The sequence below is a fragment of the Bos taurus genome, chromosome 4 (genome assembly GCF_002263795.3).
Source record: "Bos taurus isolate L1 Dominette 01449 registration number 42190680 breed Hereford chromosome 4, ARS-UCD2.0, whole genome shotgun sequence".
Classification (NCBI taxonomy): Eukaryota; Metazoa; Chordata; class Mammalia; order Artiodactyla; family Bovidae; genus Bos; species Bos taurus.
Genome location: NC_037331.1, coordinates 104,850,487 through 104,872,999, shown reverse-complemented (window position 1 = coordinate 104,872,999; position 22,513 = coordinate 104,850,487). Strand labels below are relative to the sequence as shown.

Below are 22,513 nucleotides of genomic sequence, written 5' to 3'. Positions count from 1 at the left end.
AAAAAGATCATACACCATGACCAAGTGGGCTTTATCCCAGGAATGCAAGGATTCTTCAATATCCGCAAATCAATCAATGTTATACACCACATTAACAAATTGAAAAACAAAAACCATATTATTATCTCAATAGATGCAGAGAAAGCCTTTGACAAAATTCAACATCCATTTATCATAAGAACTCTCCAGAAAGCAGGAATAGAAGGAACATACCTCAACATAATAAAAGCGCTATATGACAAACCCACAGCAAACATTATCCTCAATGGTGAAAAATTGAAAGCATTTCCTCTAAAGTCAGGAACAAGACAAGGGTGCCCACTTTCACCATTACTATTCAATATAGTTTTAGAAGTTTTGGCCACAGCAATCAGAGCAGAACAAGAAATAAAAGGAATCCAAACTGGAAAAGAAGAAGTGAAACTCGCACTGTTTGCAGATGACATGATCCTTTACATTGAAAACCCTAAAGACTCCACCAGAAAATTACTAGAACTAATCAATGATTATAGTAAAGTTGCAGGATATAAAATCAACACACAGAAATCCCTTGCATTCCTATACACTAATAATGAGAAAACAGAGAAATTAAGGAAACAATTCCATTCACCATTGCAACGGAAAGAATAAAATACTTAGGAATATATCTACCTAAAGAAACTAAAGACCTATATATAGAAAACTATAAAACACTGGTGAAAGAAATCAAAGAGGACACTAATAGATGGAGAAATATACCATGTTCATGGATTGGAAGAATCAATATAGTGAAAATGAGTATACTACCCAAAGCAATTTATAGATTGAATGCAATCCCTATCAAGCTACCAACGGTATTCTTCACAGAGCTAGAACAAATAATTTCACAATTTGTATGGAAATACAAAAAACCTCGAATAGCCAAAGCTATCTTGAGAAAGAAGAATGGAACTGGAGGAAGTCAACCTCTACCTGACTTCAGGCTCTATTACAAAGCCACAGTTATCAAGACAGTATGGTACTGGCACAAAGACAGAAATATAGATCAATGGAACAAAATAGAAAGCCCAGAGATAAATCCACACACATATGGACACCTTATCTTTGACAAAGGAGGCAAGAATATACAATGGATTAAAGACAATCTCTTTAACAAGTGGTGCTGGGAAAACTGGTCAACCACTTGTAAAAGAATGAAACTAGAACACTTTCTAACACCATACACAAAAATAAACTCAAAATGGATTAAAGATCTCAACGTAAGACCAGAAACTATAAAACTCCTAGAGAAGAACATAGGCAAAACACTCTCCAACATACATCACAGCAGGATCCCCTATGACCCACCTCCCAGAATATTGGAAATAAAAGCAAAAATAAACAAATGGGACCTAATTAAACTTAAAAGCTTCTGCACAACTAAGGAAACTATTAGCAAGGTGAAAAGACAGCCTTCAGAATGGGAGAAAATAATAGCAAATGAAGCAACTGACAAACAACTAATCTCAAAAATATACAAGCAACTCCTACAGCTCAACTCCAGAAAAATAAATGACCCAATCATAAAATGGGCCAAAGAACTAAATAGACATTTCTCCAAAGAAGACATACAGATGGCTAACAAACACATGAAAAGATGCTCAACATCACTCATTATCAGAGAAATGCAAATCAAAACCACTATGAGGTACCATTTCACGCCAGTCAGAATGGCTGCGATCCATAAGTCTACAAGCAATAAATGCTGGAGAGGGTGTGGAGAAAAGGGAACTCACTTACACTGTTGGTGGGAATGCAGACTAGTACAGCCACTATGGAGAACAGTGTGGAGATTCCTTTAAAAACTGGAAATAGAACTGCCTTATGATCCAGCAATCCCACTGCTGGGCATACACACTGAGGAAACCAGAAGGGAAAGAGACACGTGTACCCCAATGTTCATCACAGCACTGTTTATAATAGCCAGGACATGGAAGCAACCTAGATGTCCATCAGCAGATGAATGGATAAGAAAGCTGTGGTACATATACACAATGGAGTATTACTCAGCCATTAAAAAGAATACATTTGAATCAGTTCTAATGAGATGGATGAAACTGGAACCTATTATACAGAGTGAAGTAAGCCAGAAAGAAAAACACCAATACAGTATACTAACGCATATATATGGAATTTAGAAAGATGGTAACAATAACCCTGTGTACGAGACAGCAAAAGAGACACCAATGTATAGATCAGTCTTATGGACTCTATGGGAGAGGGAGAGGGTGGGGAGATTTGGGAGAATAGCATTGAAACATGTATAATATCATGTATGAAATGAGTCGCCAGTCCAGGTTCGATGCACGGTATTGGATGCTTGGGGCTGGTGCACTGGGACGACCCAGAGGGAGGATAGGGGAGGGAGGAGGGTTCAGGATGGGGAACGCGGGTATTCCTGTGGCGGATTCATTTCGATATTTGGCAAAACTAATACAATATTGTAAAGTTTAAAAATAAAAAAAAATTAAAAAAAAAGAACTCATACAACTCAATAGAAAAAAAGAAGCAATCGAATTGAAAAATGGGCAAAGCATAGGAACAGACATACTGATGGCCAATAGGAAGCCCAGCATCATTAATCAGAAAAGGCAAATCAAACACAGTGAGATAACACCTCACATCTATTGGAAAGGCTATTATCAAAAAGATAAGAAAATAAATGCTGTTAAGAATGCAAAGGAAAGGGAACGTTTGTGAATGCTGGTGGGAATGTAAATTTGTGCATTCACTATGGAAAACAGTGAAGCCCCTTCCCTGGTGGCTCAGACGGTAAAGCATCTGCCTGTCGTGCGGGAGACCCGGGTTCGATCCCTGGGAGGGGAAGATCCCCTGGAGAAGCAAATGGTGACCCACTCCAGTACTCTTGCTTGGAAGATTCCATGGACTGAGGAGCCTGGTAGGCTATAGTCCATGGGGTTGCAAAGAGTCGGACACCACTGAGCGACTTCACTTTCACTTTATGGAAAACAGTAGGGAAGTTCCTCAAAGGATTAAAAATAGAACTATCATGTGCCCAAGCAAATCCACTTCTAGGTATTTATCCAAAAACAAAACACTCACTCAAAAGATATACACACCCCATGCTCACTGCATCATCATTAACAATAGCCAAGGTACACAAACAACTTAAGTGTCCACTGACAGATGAATGGATCAACTGTGGCACATGCACACACACACATGCAGACATGCTCAATGTTTATTATTCAGTCATAAAATAAGGAATGAAATCTTGCCATTTGGGATAACATGGATGGACCTTGAGGGCATTAGGCTAAATGCAGTAAGTCAGAGGAAGAAAAATACTGTATGATCTCTCTTACATGTAGAATCATTAAAAAAACAAACAAACCTAACAACTACAAAAAAAAAAACAAGCTCCTAGATGATACAGAAACCAGACTCATGGTTCACACAGGTAGGAAGTAGTGGGTGGGAAGTTTTTTTTAATGCAATGTAACTATCTTTTTTGATTCAGCATATATACATATGTATATCTGTATATACATCTATATCTGTATGAAGCCTGGATTATTTTATCTATTCATTATAATTTTTGCAGAAATACATAGGAGGTTCTCAACAGTGACCTAAGCACTATATAGGATTCAAAGAGAATGAACAAGGCTGAATCATACAGTATTGGGACTAGGGAAGATGCATGCTAATTAAAAAGAGAGAAACAAACCAGGTCCCTCAACTGAGGAAGAATACTAGATTACAATACAACAAGTGCATACCACAGTGATTTCACCAGTCCTTCTCCTAAAAGGAATGAAAAAAAAAAAAAAAAGAACCTGGATTAGGGAGGTTGGAGAGGAGAGGAGAGAGAAAGGAAAGAAACAAGAGGAGAAAGAGTGCTCTAGCCTAAGGGAGAGAAACAGCACTACGTGAATAGTACGCTGTATCCATGGGGACATTTCCCAAATGTCTTTTAAGATCTTAAGTGTTACATATGATGATGATGATTCTGATGTCAGAAGATTCCATGCTGAAATAGGTTGGGAAATAGCAAACATATTTGGCTTGAAACAAGTTATGTTGACCGCAGTTCTTCTTAGAGTCTTTCATATGTTAACGTACATTATAAATTTCCAGAAGGAGAAATACAATACACAGTTTTCCTGAATCATTTGTGCAGCCCTCTCTGGAAAGACATCCTGCATAAGTATAATATATTCCTTGGGGAAATGTAGTAGAGGCAAGAAGTTCTGAGATAAGTACTCAAGATTTCCTGACTGGTGCTCTAAAACCACTTTCCCTTTCTTCATGTGGGGGAAGAATTTGGGGACTATTCTGTTAAGACTAACTGAAAAGCCTTGTAACCTTAAGGTTCCACAGACCTGAGGTGCTGTTCTAGCAAGTGGTATAAAGGGCTCTGGACAATAGGAAAGGAGTGTGAAGAGTCTAGAGAAGCAGATGGGTACAGAGCCTTCAGGATTAGAAGAGGTCTGAGGCGCAGTAGCGAAGAGACTGGTCCCAGTTAGAGAACACATGAGTTCGGCAAAAACAAGCAAGGTCAAATGGACAGAGTGGAAGCCAACAGACAAAGCATCACTGTATCTTAGGTCAGTGAAGGTCTGGCTGACAGGTTATGAAATAGAGAGGTCACAAAACAAGAATGGATACAGAAAGATGGTGCAGAGCCAGATCTTAGCAGCAGAGGAGACATGCTGCACCAAGTCAGAGGCTCCCCTGGACAGAGTGACTCCCTGCATGGAATGGCCTTGTGCTCTGCAGAGGAAAGTAACTAACTGGGAGAGCCGGCTGGAACAGAACAGTGAAAAGAAAACAATCCTGGTCAACCAGACAGCTGCCCAATATAGGAATCTTAGGGATTTTAGATGAAGAAAAAGAAGCAAGGCAAAGAAAATGAAAGTGGCTCAGTCATGTCCGACTACACAGTCCATGGAATTCTCCAGGCCAGAATATTTCCCAACCCAGGGATCGGACCCAGGGTCTCCTTCTCCAGGGGATCTTCCCACAACCCAGGAATCAAACCTAGGTCTCCCGCATTGCGGGCGGATTCTTTACCAGCTGAACCGTAAGGGAAGCCCAAGAATACTGGAGTAGGTAGCCTATCCGTTCTCCAGCAGATCTTCCCTATCCAGGGATCAAACTGGGGCTCTCTTGCATTGCAGGTGGATTTTTTTTTTTTTTTTTTTTTTACCAACTGAGCTATCAGGGAAGCCCAGGGTAGAAGGAGCTCTAAAGCAGCCCTAAGCATCATCATATGAGAAGGATCTGCACTGGGGCTTTCACAGAAAGGAGCCATGTGATGAGCCAGGAATGACAGAGTGGGGAAGGGTGGGGAGCTTCTCACTGCCTGCCCCACCCTCCTCATTTGGTTCTGGGTTGGCAGAGTCTGAGTGAAACCGAAAGACCAAAAATAAAGAACCAGAAAGAATTTCATAAATCTTTCCCGTAGTTACTTTAAAGTCAAGTTCAAGGCACTGTAGATATCTATGTGGGACAGGAAAACAGTGATCCCCCCTGGACAAAGCACTGAAGGAAAAAGCAATGGCCCATAAGACAGAGAATCCTTATTTTGTCTCCAGCACAGCTAGTCTATGATCAGATAACCCTTTATTCCTTAATCTGTCCCATGAAGACACTAATACACGTCTTGCCTCTCTCACTGAGTTAGAGGACCTAAGGAGATGCGAACTCACACTCCACAATGAAAATATAAAGCACTGTTAGAGCTTCTAAGGGCCATTTTTTAATCTTTGGAGAATCTTCCATTATATGTTTAACTGTGTTTCAGTTTGTTTTTTAAAAGAAGAGGAATCTGGTATCAGGCTTCATCTATAATGCTTTCCAGCATATTTTGAAAGCAATTTCCAGAAATAAAGAAAAAAGAAAAAGACAAATTCCGCCTAGCTGGGTGCCTCAGAAACCACAGTAGGGGCTACTGTACTTTGTTTTCTAGGAATTGATTTTAAAAGTTTTCTGCTTCCCGGGGTGTGTTACCAATATAAAGAGGCTGTGGTAAATTTGACTCTGGTTTTATCAATTCACAGAATTGGTATATTTGAAAGAAAAAGATAAAGGAGACGAGATATTGAAATGCAAGCACAGTCAAGAATTTCCAGTTAAATCCTAATTATTTTAGAATGTACAACTTCTCCCACATAAAAGAGAAGCAGTAACTCACTCAGTTATTAAGAGATCTACCCTGATGCATTCCTTTGATAGTAACAATATTTTAGAATAATATCTTCATAGATGCTGATCTGTAGTTTCCTTTTCTAGCCTAACATTTCTCTCAGTACCTTTTGTGAAAACAATTAAGCTTTATTAGATGCTGAAGAATCAATTGCAACTTAAATCACTCTTACCCTGACCAGCAAGGTCACAGTGGAGAGTGCAGATGTCACTGCATAAAGAACAAGGAAAATAAAAGGAAAACAGACTGCAACCTCACGGGCTCATCAACTGTAACAAGCACATAACAAACGCTATAGAACAAGAGTGCCTTTTAGGGCTGAAGCTTGGAATCGTGACACAGCGTGGAGCCTTCCACAGAGACTTGGAAACCTGCATGAATATAAAATGTGCATAACCTTTAGAGGACAACCTGAATGTAGCTGGTACATTTTTAAGGCCAAATCTGAGTAAAGTATGAGGGATTCACTGTTTACAGGATTATTTGGCGGGGGGTGGGGGGATGGGGAGAAATACAGATGACAAAGGAACAGATACTTAACTGCTATCAAGCGAGAGTATCTTTTCAATTTCCAGGAATTGAACCCTTTTTAGAAGATTCTGATCAAGAACCTACAATAGCTGTTGGGGCTTCTTCCCTCCAAACTTTCACCTTTGGTAAGATGTCAAACCAAAAAACTTTTTGTATGTGCAATGAACACCATTTTTACCTCACACTCAGCTTCACCATGCCAACATTTCCTTGTATTAGCTTTATCTGTGTACAAGAAACTGCAGACTTCATGACATTTCACTCAAAAAATTTCAGCATGTGTCTCCTAAGAAAAAGGATGTACCCAGACATAACCATAACACCATGGCACCATATATCATCCATATTAAAATATCGCTGGTATCTTTTATACCTGACACTATTTTTTCTTTTTCTAATCCAAGATCTCATATCTTAATTATGATATTTCTTTAGTTTTCCTTAACTGCTCAAGATTAAATCTTCTAAAAGAAGATTTCATGACACTGATATTTTTGAAGAAGCCAAATCAGTGGTTGCTTCTAGAATGTCCTACAACTTGGATTTGATTGTTTTCTCAAGATTAGAGTCAGTTACATTAAGATTAATGTTTTAGGCAAGACACTACATAGGTGATGCTGTGTCCTTCTCAATGTATCATATCAGGAGGCAGACGATGTTCATCTGTCCCATTACTGGTGATGCTGTTTGATCACTTGGATAAGGTGGTGTATGCTAGATCTCTCTATGATAAAGGTGTTTTTTCCCTTTGTAATGATTAAGTACAGTAATCTGGCATAATATTTGTTTCTCAACAACCTTCTATTCAATGTGTGCAGCATCCACTGATGATCTCTGCTTGAATTACTTCGTTAGTGACTGCCAAACGGTAATTCTCTAACTCTGTCATAACTTACACAATTTGGTGATTCTTCTGTAATATGACTGTAGCTTCAGGATTGATCATTTTTATTTAATGTATTATAATCCACTAGCATTACTCTTTTTGATGTTCAAACTGCCCCAAAAGTGGTTAGTAGGATACCATCGAAATAGCTGATAAAAGGAGAGAAACAAAAGGCAAAAGAAAGAAGGCAAGACACACCCATCTGAATGCAGAGTTCCAAAGAACAGCCAAGGAGTGGTAAGAAAGCCTTCCTCAGCGATCAACGCAAAGAAATAAGAGGAAAACAATAAAATGAGAAAGACTAGAGATCTCTTCAAGAAAATCAGAGATACCAAGGGAACATTTCATGCAAAGATGGGCACAATAAAGGACAGAAATGGTATGGACCTAACAGAAGCAGAAGATATTAAGAAGAGGTGGCAAGAATACACAGAAGAACTGTACAAAAAAGATCTTCACGACCCAGATAATCACGATGGTGTGATCACTCACCTAGAGTCAGACATCCTAGAGTATGAAGTCAACTGGGCCTTAGGAAACATCACTACAAACAAAGCTAGTGGAGGTGATGGAATTCCAGCTGAGCTATTCCAAATCCTAAAAGATGATGCTGTTAAAGTACTACACTCAACATGCCAGCAAAGCCACTGCTGTTTTCCAAATTTGGCCACAGCAGTGGCCACAGGAAAAGGTCAGTTTTCATTCCAATCCAAAAGAAAGGCAATACCAAAGAATGTTCAAATTACCACACAACTGCACTCATCTCACACACTAGCAAAGTAATGCTAAAAATTCTCCAAGCTAGGCTTCAACTGTACATGAACCAAGAACTTCAAGAGGTTCAAGCTGGATTTAGAAAAGGTAGAGGAACCAGAGATCAAATTGCCAATATCCACTGAATCACAGAAAAAGCAAAGAGAATTCCAGAAAAACATCTATTTCTGCTTCACTGACTATGCTAAAGCCTTTGACTGTGTGAATCACAACAAACTGTGGAAAATTCTTAAAGAGATGGGAATATCAGACCATCTTACCTGGGAATCCTGCATGCAGGTCAAGAAGCAACAATTAGAACTAAACATGGAACAGCAGACTGGTTCTGAATTGAGGAAGGAGTACGTCAAGGCTGTATACTGTCACCCTGCTTATTTAATGTAGATGCAGAGTAATGCCGGGTTGGATGAAGCACAAGCTGGAATCAAGATTGCTGGGAGAAATATCAAGAACCTCAGATATACAGATGACACCACCCTTATGGCAGAAAGTGAAGAGGAGCTAAAGAGCCTCTTGATGAAAGTGAAAGAGAGTGAAAAAGCTGGCTTAAATCTCAACATTCAAAAAACAAAGATCATGGCATCCAGTCCCATCACTTCATGGCCAATAGATAGGGCAACAATGGAAACAGTGACAGAGTTTATTTTCTTGGGCTCAAAAATCACTGCAGATGGTGTCTGCAGCCATGAAATTAAAATACACTTGCTCCTTGGAAGAAAACTTTGACAAACCTCGGCAGCATATTAAAAAGCAGAGATATTACAATTATTAATATGTAATACAGATATTACATATTACCTTTGCCGACAAAGGTCCATACAGTCAAAGCTGTGATTTTTCCAGTAGTTATATATGGATGCAAGATTTGGACCATAATGAAGGCTGAGCACAGAAGAATTGACACTTTTGAACTGTGGTGCTGGAGAAGACTCTTGAGAGTCTTGAACTCTCAAGACCCTTAAAATGCAAGATCAAACCAGTCAGTCCTAAAGGAAATCATTCCTATATACTCATTGAAAGGACTGATGCTGAAGCTCCAATACTTTGGCCACCTGATCAGATCAGATCAGTCGCTCAGTCGTGTCCGACTCTTTGCAACCCCATGAATTGCAGCACGCCAGGCCTCCCTGTCCATCACCAACTCCCAGAATTCACTCAGACTCACATCCATCAAGTCAGTGATGCCATCCAGCCATCTCATCCTCTGTCGTCCCCTTCTCCTGCCCCCAATCTCTCCCAGCATCAGAGTCTTTTCCAATGAGTCAACTCTTCCCATGAGGTGGCCAAAGTACTGGAGTTTCAGCTTTAGCATCATTCCTTCCAAAGAAATCCCAGGGCTGATCTCCTTCAGAATGGACTGGTTAGATCTCCTTGCAGTCCAAGGGACTCTCAAGAGTCTTCTCCAACACCACAGTTCAAAAGCATCAATTCTTCAGCGCTCAGCCTTCTTCACAGTCCAACTTTCACATCTGTATATAACCACAGGAAAAACCATAACTTTCCTTCCAAGAAGTAAGCATCTTTTAATTTCATGGCTGCAATCACCATCTGCAGTGATTATGGAGCCCAGAAAAATGAAGTCAGCCACTGTTTCCACTGTTTCCCCATCTATTTGCCATGAAGTGATGGGACCAGATGCCATGATCTTCGTTTTCTGAATGTTGAGCTTTAAGCCAACTTTTTCACTCTCCACTTTCACTTTCATCAAGAGGCTTTTTAGTTCCTCTTCACTTTCTGCCATAAGGGTGGTGTCATCTGCATATCTGAGGTTATTGATATTTCTCCCAGCAATCTTGATTCCAGTTTGTGTTTCTTCCAATCCAGCGTTTCTCATGATGTACTCTGCATATAAGTTAAATAAACAGGGTGACAATATACAGCCTTGACGTACTCCTTTTCCTATTTGGAACCAGTCTGTTGTTCCATGTCCAGTTCTAACTGTTGCTTCCTGACCTGCATACAAATTTCTCAAGAGGCAGATCAGGTGGTCTGGTATTCCCATCTCTTTCAGAATTTTCCACAGTTTATTGTGATCCACACAGTCAAAGGCTTTGGCATAGTCAATAAAGCAGAAATAGATGTTTTTCTGGAACTCTCTTGCTTTTTCCATGATCCAGCAGATGTTGGCAATTTGATCTCTGGTTCCTCTGCCTTTTCTAAAACCAGCTTGAACATCAGGAAGTTCACGGTTCACATATTGCTGAAGCCTGGCTTGGAGAATTTTGAGCATTACTTTACTAGAGTGTGAGATGAGTGCAATTGTGCAGTAGTTTGAGCATTCTTTGGCATTGCCTTTCATGATGAGCCAACTCATTGGAAAAGACCCTGATGCTGAGAAAGACTGAAGGCAGGAGGAGAAGGGGACGACAGTGGACAAACTGGTTGGGTGGCATCACCAACTCAATGGACGTGAGTTTGAGCAAGCTCTGGGACATAGTGAAGGACCGGGAAGCCTAGCGTTCGGCAGTCCAGGGGTTTGCAAAGAGTCGGACACGACTGAGTGACTGAACAACAATGAAGGACAGCATCAGGCTGGCTCCCGTGTCATTTCAGTGTTGTCCCCATTCTTTTTTGAGCAGTTCTTTGCCTTGTTCTTGCCCTGCCACTGAAAGACATCTCTGCACAGAGTGCTGCTAAGTTTTATTAGGGCATGCACTTAAGAGACCAAAATCTGGGCGCCAGGTATGCTCACTGCTGCTTGTTGTCACTGTCTCAAGCCCCTTCAGTGGGCAGAGCCAGCAAATGTATTTCTAGAATAATTCATGAGTTTACCTACAAATCACTAAGAAAATGTTAGGCCACCCAAAAGAAGACATAGGAAGCAACAGAGAACATTGTTCCCACCCTAAAGCTGAGAAAAAGCCTGATAATCTACAGAATCATAATTTTTCTTAAGCTCTTCAGAGAGCTGAGAATACAAGAAAACAAAATAACCTAAATTCCCAACAGAAGGCCCTCCAGAGGAGAGACAGGCCACGAGAAGGGTTCTGCCCATGGCAGAACATGAGATTAAGAGGCAGCCACTATACAAACACCAACAATGAAACCAGGTGCTGTCCCACATGCTTTTATTCGCTCTTCTGGTACTCAAAACAACTGTATAAGATAAAAAAATTACTTGTGGGTCAAACATAATCAACAGAGGAACTAAAAATCATGATACAACTATATTGAGAGGCAATATAGAGGACTTCTGATACGTAAGAGAGGCCAAGAGATAAGGCCTAAAACTGATAAACTGAACTGTGTGTGCATGCTCAGTCGCTCTACCGTGTCTGACTCTTCGTGATCCCGTGGACCATAGCCCACCGGGCTTCTCTGTCCATCAATTTTTCCAGGCAAGAATACTGGAGTGGGTTGCCATTTCCTTCTCCAGGGGATCTTGCCAGCATAGGGATTGAACCCGTGTCTCTGGATCGGCAGGCAGGTTCTTTACCACCGTGCCACCTGGGACGCCTCCTACACCAATTTCACGGGAAAATGGTTATGATGCAAATTTCAAGTTTTGTGGGGGGTTTTTAAACTGCAATTTTAAAAAGTAGCATCATAGGTATACTAATTAGTGGTAACAGCTAGAATAACCAGGTAAAATTATTTTCTATGTGGAGTTATACTTCAGATAGGAAAGGGTAAGATGAGGAATTGGTTTCATTCTAACATTATTTGAACTATTACATTTTATTTTTTTAAATATGTATTAGCTTGTCATTTTTTCTAACTCTGATGAAAAGACCTCCTTACCTTTATCTGTAAGACATCAAGTGGAACCGTCTCTCCTTTCACAATGGCAAGTGTAGCATCTGTAATACGTCTAAAAGGTAACAAGAAGGAAATTATTACGTTGTGAAGAATAAGCAGCAGTACCCCCAAGACACACACACCCACGTATACACACACTCACCACCCCCAAAACCATTCCTGCCCAGAGTACCAACAGATGAATCAGGAAAAAGACATATCCCTTCGAAATACCCCCAAGAAAACAGAATGAAGGAGTATAAAAGAATTGCTGATACACATAGAGTGGAAGGCTCTGATACAGACTCAAAAAGAAGGCTTCAGCAAAGAGAAGTTTATAGGAAGCACTGATCATTTATTTACTTCACACTTACTGAGGGTCTGCATTGTGTCCAACTCTTATCATTGGAAATTATGATAAATAAATAACATCTTTCATTCATTGTAACAAAGTCAAGCACTTCAAAACCATACAGCTTTTTACTCTAATAATCTGAAGGATAACTAAAGGACAGGACTGGGCCTCCCTGGTTGGCTCAGTGGTAATGAATCCGCCTGCCAGCGCAGGAGACATGAATTCGATCCCCTGATTCAGGAAGATTCCAAATGCTGCAGAGCAACTAAGCCCATGTGCCCCAAATACCAAGCCTGTGCTCTAGAGCCAGGGAGCCGCAACTGCTGAGCTCGAGTGCCGCAAGTACTACAGCCCGTGTGCCCTGGAGCCCGTGTGCCCTGGAGCCCGTGCTGCACAAGAGAAGTCACCACGATGAGAAGTCCACATACCGCAACTAGAGAGCAGCCCCTACTTGCCCCAATTAGAGAGAAGTCCACATAGCAACAGAGACCCAGCACAGCCATAAATAAAAATAAACAATAACATTATTTTAAAAAAGAAAAAAAAGCAACTACGTATCTCTGGTGTGGGGATTACATTCAAAAAAAGAAAAAAATAATAAAGGCCAAGATTCGTTGAAGTTATTTTAGAAAAATATAATACATCCTCAAAATATACACATTAGTGCTTGGATAACTTTCTGGGTTCCCTAGTAAGCAAGCTGAAACTTAATAAACAACCTCATTTACTTTCTCAAATTTCTCTTTATCCCATTTTCGCCTCCAAGACAGATGCTATGTGGGAAGCAGGTAGAAGTCTAGAAAATGAGATTCAATTTAGGAGAAAGCAAGATGCATGATCACCGGTTCAGATTAATTCGATATAAATATATTAATTTCAAAGGAAGTTATCAGAAAGAATCCTAAAGTTCCGTGCTTGCTCTGAGTGGTACCTAGCACATTAAGAGGTTTAAGAAGTGCTTTTGAGAGGCTGACCTTTAAAAAATGTTCTGACTGAAAAATGCCTTTCCATATTAATTTTTTTCAAAATTGCTTGGCAGAAGATGGTTAACATGCAACCTTAAATTTGTCATCCTCTGGCAATAATTGAAAGTTCTAAATAAAGCTGCCCTGTAGCATGGAACAGCTATTTTTTAGGCTTATTTATCGGCAACATTCCGAATTCAAAATTCCTTTTTCTTCTGTAGTAATTATGGTACAACAAATCTTGACAGCAATGCAAAAAGCAAAGCCTTGTTCTTTTAAATAGCCTCAGGCACCTGCCATGTTAAGAGGGTCTACAAAATTCTGAACCCAGGGCAGACCGACTTAATTACCTAAGAGCCCTGAGGCATGCTTATAAATTAAGTTTTAAAAATCTTCAAATTATAAATAGAAGCAGCAACAACATTAGTTTAACTACAGGGAAAATCAGCTCTCAAGACACTGAGGGCTATCTAAGGACTTGAGGGCGGGCGCCCAGCACAGACCCTGGCTTTGGATAGGTGAGGGATTCTCCCAGGAATGCCGTCTGCCTCTGCATTGCTGACATATTCGGTAACGCTGGCAAGCAGTTCGAATAATCTACACTGACAGGCGGAAAGAACAGCTATCACAAGTGATCAAGACCCGAACCAGACAGGATTTGTCTCTGACAAGCAAAAACGTTTAACTCACTGGGTGTCATATTTATTGTCCCTCCGAAATTCTAAACCAGGGGAAAATATACAGCAAAATGAAATGCCACGTTCGGCTGCAGGAAGACTGGTAAAGGACTGGATAGATGAAGACTTGAGGCATGAGGGACATTTTAATAAAGACCTGATATTAGTGTATGTCTACATTTATGCCTAATCTGTGATATATGGACCAAGGCTTTTATCTAAAACAAAGAACTGAATTGTTAAAAGATATAGGATGACTCCTAAAATTAAACAGCAATAATAAATCCATAAAACCAGTCAATTCAAAATCCGCAAGCAGAACTGGACAGCCACATGCAGAAGAATGAAACTGCACCACTAGCTTACACCAGACGCAAAGATAAACTCAAAATGGTTTAAAGACCTGAATGTAGTAAGACCTGAAACCATAAAACTCCTAAAAGAAAAGAGGGTAAGCTTCTTGACGTAAGACTTGGTGATGATTTCTGAATCTGAAACCAAAAGCGACAAAAGCAAAAATAAAAAAGTGGGACTACATCATACTAAAAACCTTCTGGAGAGCAAAGGAAACCAGCAACAAAATGAAAAGGCAACCTGAGGAATGGGAGGAAATATTTGCAAGTCATATATTTGCTAAGTGGTTAATATCCAAAACATATAAATATCTCATACAACAGAGGAAAAAAAAATCCACTTGAAAAATGACCAGATGATTGGAGCAGACATTTTTCCAAAGAAGACATACAGATGGCCACATGTACATGAAAAGATGGCCCGGAAGCATGAAACTTCAGGGAAAAGCAAATTGAAACACATAGAGATATCCCCTCATACCCGTGAGAACGGCTATTATCAAAAAGATAAGAAATAACAAGTGTTATGGAGGATGTGGAGAAAAGGGAACCCTTGTTCACTGTTGGTGGGAATGTTAAATTGATACAGCCACTGTGGAAAACAGTATGGAGATTCCTCAAAGAGTTAAAAATAGAACTACGATACAATTCAGCAAGGCCACTTCTAGCTATTTATCCAAAGAAAACAAAAGCACTAACTCTCAAGATATATGCACCATATTTGTTGCAGCATTATTTACAATAGCTAAGATATGGAAACAAGCCAAGTGTCCACTGACAGGTGAATGGATAGAGAATATGTGATACATGTATATGTTCGTGCACACACACAGTATTCAGCAATAAAAAAGAATGAAATTATGCCATTTGCAACAGCATGGATGAACTGGAGGGTGCTACGCTAAGTGAAGTTAAGTCAGACAGAGAAAGACAAATACTATATGATCTCACTTACATGTGGGTGGCATCTAATGACACGGAACAGATTGGTGTTTGTCAGAGGTGGGGTGAGAGAGGCGGGCAAAACAGGTGAAGGGGGTCAAAAGTTACAAAATAAGTAAGTTGTGGGGACGGAAGGTATAGCGTGGCAACTAATGCTAATACTGCGCTGTATGTCTGAAAGTTTTAAAGAGAGCATATCTTAAAAGCTCCCCTTGTAAGGGAAAAAATTCTGTAACTACTGTCGGGTGGCAGATGTCAACTACACTTACTGTGGTGATATACACATATTGAATCATTGTGTGGTACATCTGAGACGAATATATTGTTGTATGTCCATTACACTTTAAAAGAAAAATCCCAAAGCAGAAACAAAAAAATAATCCAAAACAGAAAATCACTTGCATATTGTTATTGTCATTGATTCGGAAGGTTATAAACAGAAATGCCTTGAGAATATTTCAGTTCATTCATTCAACAAACACTATTTATTGACCTCTCCAATGTGTCACAAAGCCTTAATGATCAGGCATTTAAAAAGGATAACCAACAAGGACCTACTGAATAGCACAGGGAACTCTGAGCAATGTTATGTGACAGCCTGGACAGGGGGTAGTTTGGAGGAGAAGAGATACATGTATATGCATGGCTAAGTCCCCTCACTGTTCACCTGAAATTATTAACAACATTGTTAATTGGCTATATCCTAATACAAAACAAAAAGTTTAAAAAATAAACAAAGATCAGGCAACTGACAATAAGAACCTGATAAGGATGTGTCCAAGATTCTATTTCTAATCAAAGTCACAACTCAAATTCAAGATTCCCATCTTCTTGAAAGACTCAATTTTTGTTTACATAATGCTTTCAAAAGAAAAGTGCAATGGTAACAATTTGCCTGACTCCTGAAGACAGTGGTAGACTCACAGCAATTTAATTTAGATGTCAGGGCTGCACTGCTTTCTGTCTACTCTCTCTGTACTGCCTTCTACTTTAGGCGTTCACTAAAGGAGGTAACTATATTTGGTTGTTTTAGCTCCTTATATTATCAAGGTAATGGAGCCAAGGCTGCTGGCTCGGTCTCCACGGGGGATTTGCTATTTGTCATCATGCATACTTAACGCAAACAAATGAGCACTGCGAATCTGTCTTCACCAGAGGATCTTACAGCACAAAGGCACACAAACAGTACGCCTGGATCAGCAAAGCTAACTTCATAAGAAAAAAAGGACATCAGTATTCATTGCCATACCTCACCTGGGGACTTAATATTAGATCACCAGGGTCCCACCACCCAACAGAGAAACTTCCCAATCAACCGAATGCTTGAACTCTGATCTCCTCCTCTTAATGATCTGAAGTTTCAGGCTAGCAAAACTCAAAAAGAAAACTGTATCACACATGCGGATCTGCCATTCCCAGGCTCTCTCACCCACAAATGCTACCATCCCACACTGACAACCTACTGGACTTTGTTTCCACTTTCGGCAAAGAGTGTCTGACTCAAACTACTGGTCTGGCCCAGTGGGATGAATCCGATGGGAATCTTACTGAAGGTAGCCTGGCGGGAAGAAAATGAGAGGGAAGTTTTATTGTTATGGTCAGAAAATGAGATTGAACAAAGAGGCACAGACGTGTCCATAAAACAAAGTAAGTGACCCTGGCCCTGCCTCCCTGTCTTCCTTCCCACGGCCCTAGACCAGCCATCATGCAATACTGAGGAAGCAGTTTCTAGAACAAGGCAGTTCATGAAAACAACAAAACTTCAAATTTGGAAGAAATACTTGAATATTCACTAATACCAATGGGTTGAAAGAAATTTGGTTAAGAAAATGAGTGTCTTGGATATTACGTAACTGCATGACTGTGACAGAGTATATTACGTTGCCACACTATTTGACAAAGTTGCAGATAAAATTCAATTTAAAAAGTCTAACATTGGTATAGTGACTGAGGACAGGTGAAACTGCCTTGTAAACTATTGCAAGTATAACCAAGGCTAAGAGAAAATGCAAGGTCAAATAGCAGAAGAATGGCATCGCAGAGGACTTAATTAAACGCTACAAATACTAATAGATACTGTAAGGTTCTAAAGACTATTTTGAGCTCAATCTATTATTACTCAGGGACTGTGAAGGATCTTCTTCCTTGTGGTTACTTTCTTTTTTCTTGTTGTATTTCTTATTTAAAATACTTTAAGTTATTGTAGAAAAGTGGATAAAATAATCTCACAACACCCATGTAACTAAGACTCAGATTTGGCAAATATTACATTTTGCCATATTTACTTCAGAGTTTTAAGAGAGAACTTGATGCAGATGCAGTTCAACTCCCTTCTCACCCTCTTCCTCTTTCCCTTCCCCCAAAGGAAACCAGCCATCCATCATCATAGACTTGGTACAATTCCTTTCCATCCACGTTATTATCCTTTGACTACACAGTTGATGCTTCCATCAACAGTATCTTTGTTCTCTGAATTTTAAAACTTTGGAGAAATGCATAACATGCTTTGGCAACCTGACTTTTTTATTGAATATTTTTTAGATTTACCACGTAGATGTTTGTAAGTCTAGTTCATTCATTTTAACTGTTGTGTGGCTTCCAACATATGAATATATCACGGTTTATTAATGAAAGAATCCTTTGAGAAAAAGATTTTATAAGGAAATTTTATAGTTTAAACAACTCTTGGTTAAAAAAAAAAAAAAAAACAACATTGGATATTCTAGATTCCCAAAGCAGGAAAAGTCCGCCACAGGTTAATAAAAGTGTTCTATGACAGGCAGATTTTACTTTCTAAAATCCAAGGAAGCAAAACTTGTTCCCACCTTAAAACATGAAATAGGGAGGAAAGTAGGGAGGGAGTGAGGAAGGGAGGAATAAAGAAAGAGGAGTAAAGTAAAAGTCAAAATGCAATTATTCTTATTTTAAAGCTCACCTCATCTTCTCTTCGAAGAACTCCAGTAATAACCTAAAAATGTTTAAAAAAAATTATTATAAACACCTTGTAGTTCCTTTATCATAAAATAATTGGATTCAATTTTCATGGACCACAAACTTGTTCCTGTTTTCTTCCTAGAAACTATGTCAAAAGATGTATTGGTTCTTAAAACACAAACCATTCTCCAATAAGATCAGAGCTAAATTAGGTTTTATTCTTCACCTGGGATCAATAGGACTATAAAGACTAAGATAAAATAATTATGAAACCTCCACATTATATTAGCAAAATTATGTTTTAAGTTCGATAAGATGGGTCACTCAGAAGCCTGCTCTCAATAAAAGTTTCTTATCGATGAATACAAAGACAAGGGGAATTGTGTTCCCTCTATAAAAAGACATTTTTAATTTTAATTTTTATATAATTTACTTTTCACTTTTAAACTATAACGCACAAGTCTTGTAAAAACTGTAAAAAATACCTGAAGAAAAAATACTTCCTCATTAACCCACCAGACATCATTAGTGAGTTGTTTACATTCTGTTACATTTCTCTCCAATTCCTTTTTTTTTTAATCAGGGCATAGTTTTATGACTAGATTATACCAGATACACAATTTGGTTATCTTTCTTAAAAACATTTTGTGAAGTCAAGGCCGACGCCAATCTTCTCCGCCATCTCCTGCCGCCCTGAACTTTGGGATGAAATGGGGCTCTGCTGTGGCCCACTTCATTCTTTGCTGGCATGCTATCTGTTTTCTTCACACTTCATTAAAAAGCCATAAAAACAATTACAAGATCATTAGCACAGCCTTTTTAAAGAAGCAGCTTACTAAGGCTCACATGGTTGCTAAATTAAACACAGGACAATGCCCTGCCTGCTGGGAGCTCTTGACCCACAAACACCAGGAAACCAGAGGCAGAGGCAAAAGGCAAGAAATGAGGTCCGGAGGCAGCGTCTACACAGGCCGGGCGACTGGGGGGAGGGGCCCTGCACGGGGCTCTTCAGGGGCTTCCAACACACAATGAAGGGCCTGGTCTACTGCCCTGGAAGAGAAGAGCACTCCCAGGGCAATATGCTTACTGTCCCAGGCAAGCAATATGGAAAAGGGACTGCAGAACAAAGGCAGGACACACACTGGAACATGGAACCTCTGCCTCTAAAGGCACCATTGGGAGGTAACACTGCCTAGGATGGAAATGATATGAGAACGGACACAGGCCTTCTTTTAAAAAGGGAATCACTATTTAAGTTTTACAAGAAACCTTCCCATAATTGAAACTACAATTCCATAATAAATAGGGCTACTGCAGAAGAGTCGTCAAAATGTAAAAAGCATTTCACACCCAGCACCATTTTGTACCCTGTTTTATTCCACTTTATCTACCTTCAATTTGATAGAACAAAAACCTTTCTATGTGCTGGGTTCAGAATTTATACAAAACAATGAAATAAAAGGAAAAATGTAATGCTATGCTTGCTTCACAGAGAAAACAATCCTAGAAAGAATGGATTACCAAGAAATCATTTCCTTAAACGATAATCACTTTATGCCCCCGCTCTAAGATCTCACTTCTATTTTCCTCATTTTCAAAATGGCTCCAGACAGAAAAGTGGCCATACCTCTTGCAAAGTCCCGTCACCTCCAGCAACAATGATCACATCTGTGTTTTCCATCAGTTCCAGGAGTTTCTTGGCCTGGCCCTCATAATCTGTCTGCAATACAAAGGAAGCCTTTGGTAAATGTATCATCCCTAGAGCTGCAAGGCCAAAGGTCTAAACATGTAGAAGTTTCTTTACAGTTTTACACTGAATCTTTTCTTAAATTCATAATTGATGCATATGAAAAACTAAATATCTGCTAAAGCAACTAGTTATGGTTTTTATAGTTTTATATGTTTAGAGCTGGAAGGGACCTCAGAAACCATCTAGTCAGCTCCTTGCTTTAAAAATAAAATTCACACTCAAACTGATGTGTCTCAGTTACAGTTAGCCAATCAGGGGACTCATTTTCAGTCCAGTGCAGATTTTACTATTCATTTATCCAATGACTTTCATCTGAAAGCAAGAAGTCAAATGTATACGCAAATAAGGAGAAACAGATATAATGAAAAGAGCACAGATTTGAGAGCCCAAGAGACCCAGATTAAACCCCAACTCTATTTTTAGCTGAGTGGCTTTAAACCCTCAAGATCTTAATTTCCTTATCAATGAAATCATGTGTACTGGAAGAAAGGGTAAGAGATTTCTCGTGCAAAGCAAACAGTAAGGTACCTGTTCTTAACTGGTACTGTGTAAATAACGGCTTCCCCAGTGGCTCAGCTGGTAAAGAACCCGCCTGCCAACGCAACAGACGCAGATTCAATCTCTGGGTCGGGAGGATCTCCTGAAGAAGGAAATGGCAATCTGCTCCAGTATTCCTGCCTGGAAAATTCCATGGATAGAGGAGCCTGGTGGGCTACAGTCCATGGGGTTGCATAGAGTTGGACACGACAGAGCGACTAAAACCAAATACTGGATTTTAACAGATGTAAAGGTAATGCAATTAATAATAAGGAAACACTATCTCCTGTGGACATTTTACTAGCCAAACTAATAGGCAAAAATTAAGAGACTTGAGGTTTCAGATGGGCTAAAGCACCCAGCCATAGTCAACACAGAAAAGAAAATGAAGTCCCTACACTAACATCCTCTCATCTCATGAAGTACGGTTCTACTTCTATCCTGAAAAACTCAAAGACTGGCTTTGTAGTTATACATTTGCAAACACATCTTTTTTCACACTTAACAGCTTATTAGAAAGGATTTAGATGAACAAATGAAGAGGTACCCGGGGCAAACTGTGTGGAGAGGGGCATCCCATGCCCTCTGGTACACCACTTCTCAGATCTCCACAGGTTCACCAGCCCTGAAGCTCTCTGAACCCTGTCCCTTCGGATTTTTATGTTGGTTTCATTACATACCCATGGTTGATTAAATTGTTGCCCTCTAGTGGTTGAGCTCAATCAATCCAAATATTTCATTAAAAAAAAAAAAAAGAATATATGTTGATCCTAATTTAAAAGGAGGCTTTGTAAACATCCCGAAATAGGTGACCACTGGTAATCTGCAAGGGTTCTCCAAGAACAAGGCGTCTCAGACTATTCTCATCTTTGACAGATTACTAGATAAGAAGATATGGGAATCCAAACAGACATTCTATCTGGTCCTCAGCAAGGCACCTGGCAAGCTATTTGATAATATCCTTGGGAACAAGGTGGAGATAAATGGGAACAATACTCTGGGATACAAATGGGTGAACTGATTACCAAGTGAACATCTATGCTCTAAGTAACATGCCCCCAGGGGAGGAACATCAAATTGTAGGCAGATTCCTGATGACATTTTTTTAGGGCTCTCCATTCAGCCTTTTCCTGCATAACACTTGATCAACAAGGAGAGGAAAGGTCATTTACTGAATATATAAGTGACACAAACCTGACAATTTTGCCCTTCCTGACTTCTCCAACCTCATCCTCTCTGCCTGTCTCTCCTTGCTCATCCTCCTCTAACTACACTGGCCTTCTAACTCTTCCTCAAACACCCACAAATACTCTGAAGAGCCTCTGAACGTGCAGCATGCTGGCCCTGGATCCTCTCCCTCGCCCACCTGCATGACTCACATTTCCTCCAGGTCTCTTTCAAAGGGCATCTTATAAGACCAGCCTTCTTTGGCTTCCTGGACTAAACTAACACCCCCATTACTTTTCTTATCCTTCCTGACTTTTCCTCTTGGCACTCACCACCACCTGACAAATCGTAAGTTTTTTTATATACGTTTATCATGTGCATCCCTTCTTTTCCCACTTTAGAATTTCTCTGAGGGCAGACAGGGAAAATGTTTTGTTCAGACTGTATCCTCAATACCTAGAACAGAGTTTACTTTATAGGAGGTGCTGTGGTTGTTTAGTTGCCAAGTAGTGTCTGACTCTTTGTGACCCCATGGACTGCAGCCCACGAGGTTCTTCTGTCCATGGGATCTCCCAGGCAAGAATACTGGAGTGGGTTGCCATTCTCTTTTCCAGGGGATCTTCCCGACCCACGGATCAAACCCACAACTGATGAGTTGGCACGTGGATTCTTTACCACTGGGCCACCTGGGGTACTCAAATATTTGCAAGAAAA

General features: G+C 39.9%; 1 protein-coding gene across 5 annotated transcripts in view; it reads right to left on the bottom strand.

Annotated features, from left to right (window-relative positions):
- The window catches only part of AGK (acylglycerol kinase), a 100,690-nt gene that overhangs the window by 29,622 nt on the left and 48,555 nt on the right, over window positions 1–22,513 (bottom strand). For all 5 annotated transcript variants that reach the window (XM_059885553.1, XM_024990650.2, XM_024990651.2 and 2 more), the window contains 4 exon segments: window positions 19,973–20,065; window positions 18,347–18,379; window positions 16,875–16,969; window positions 12,123–12,192 (listed from right to left, as the gene is read on the bottom strand). In XM_059885553.1, coding sequence (XP_059741536.1) covers window positions 12,123–12,192; window positions 16,875–16,969; window positions 18,347–18,379; window positions 19,973–20,065 — 291 coding nt within the window.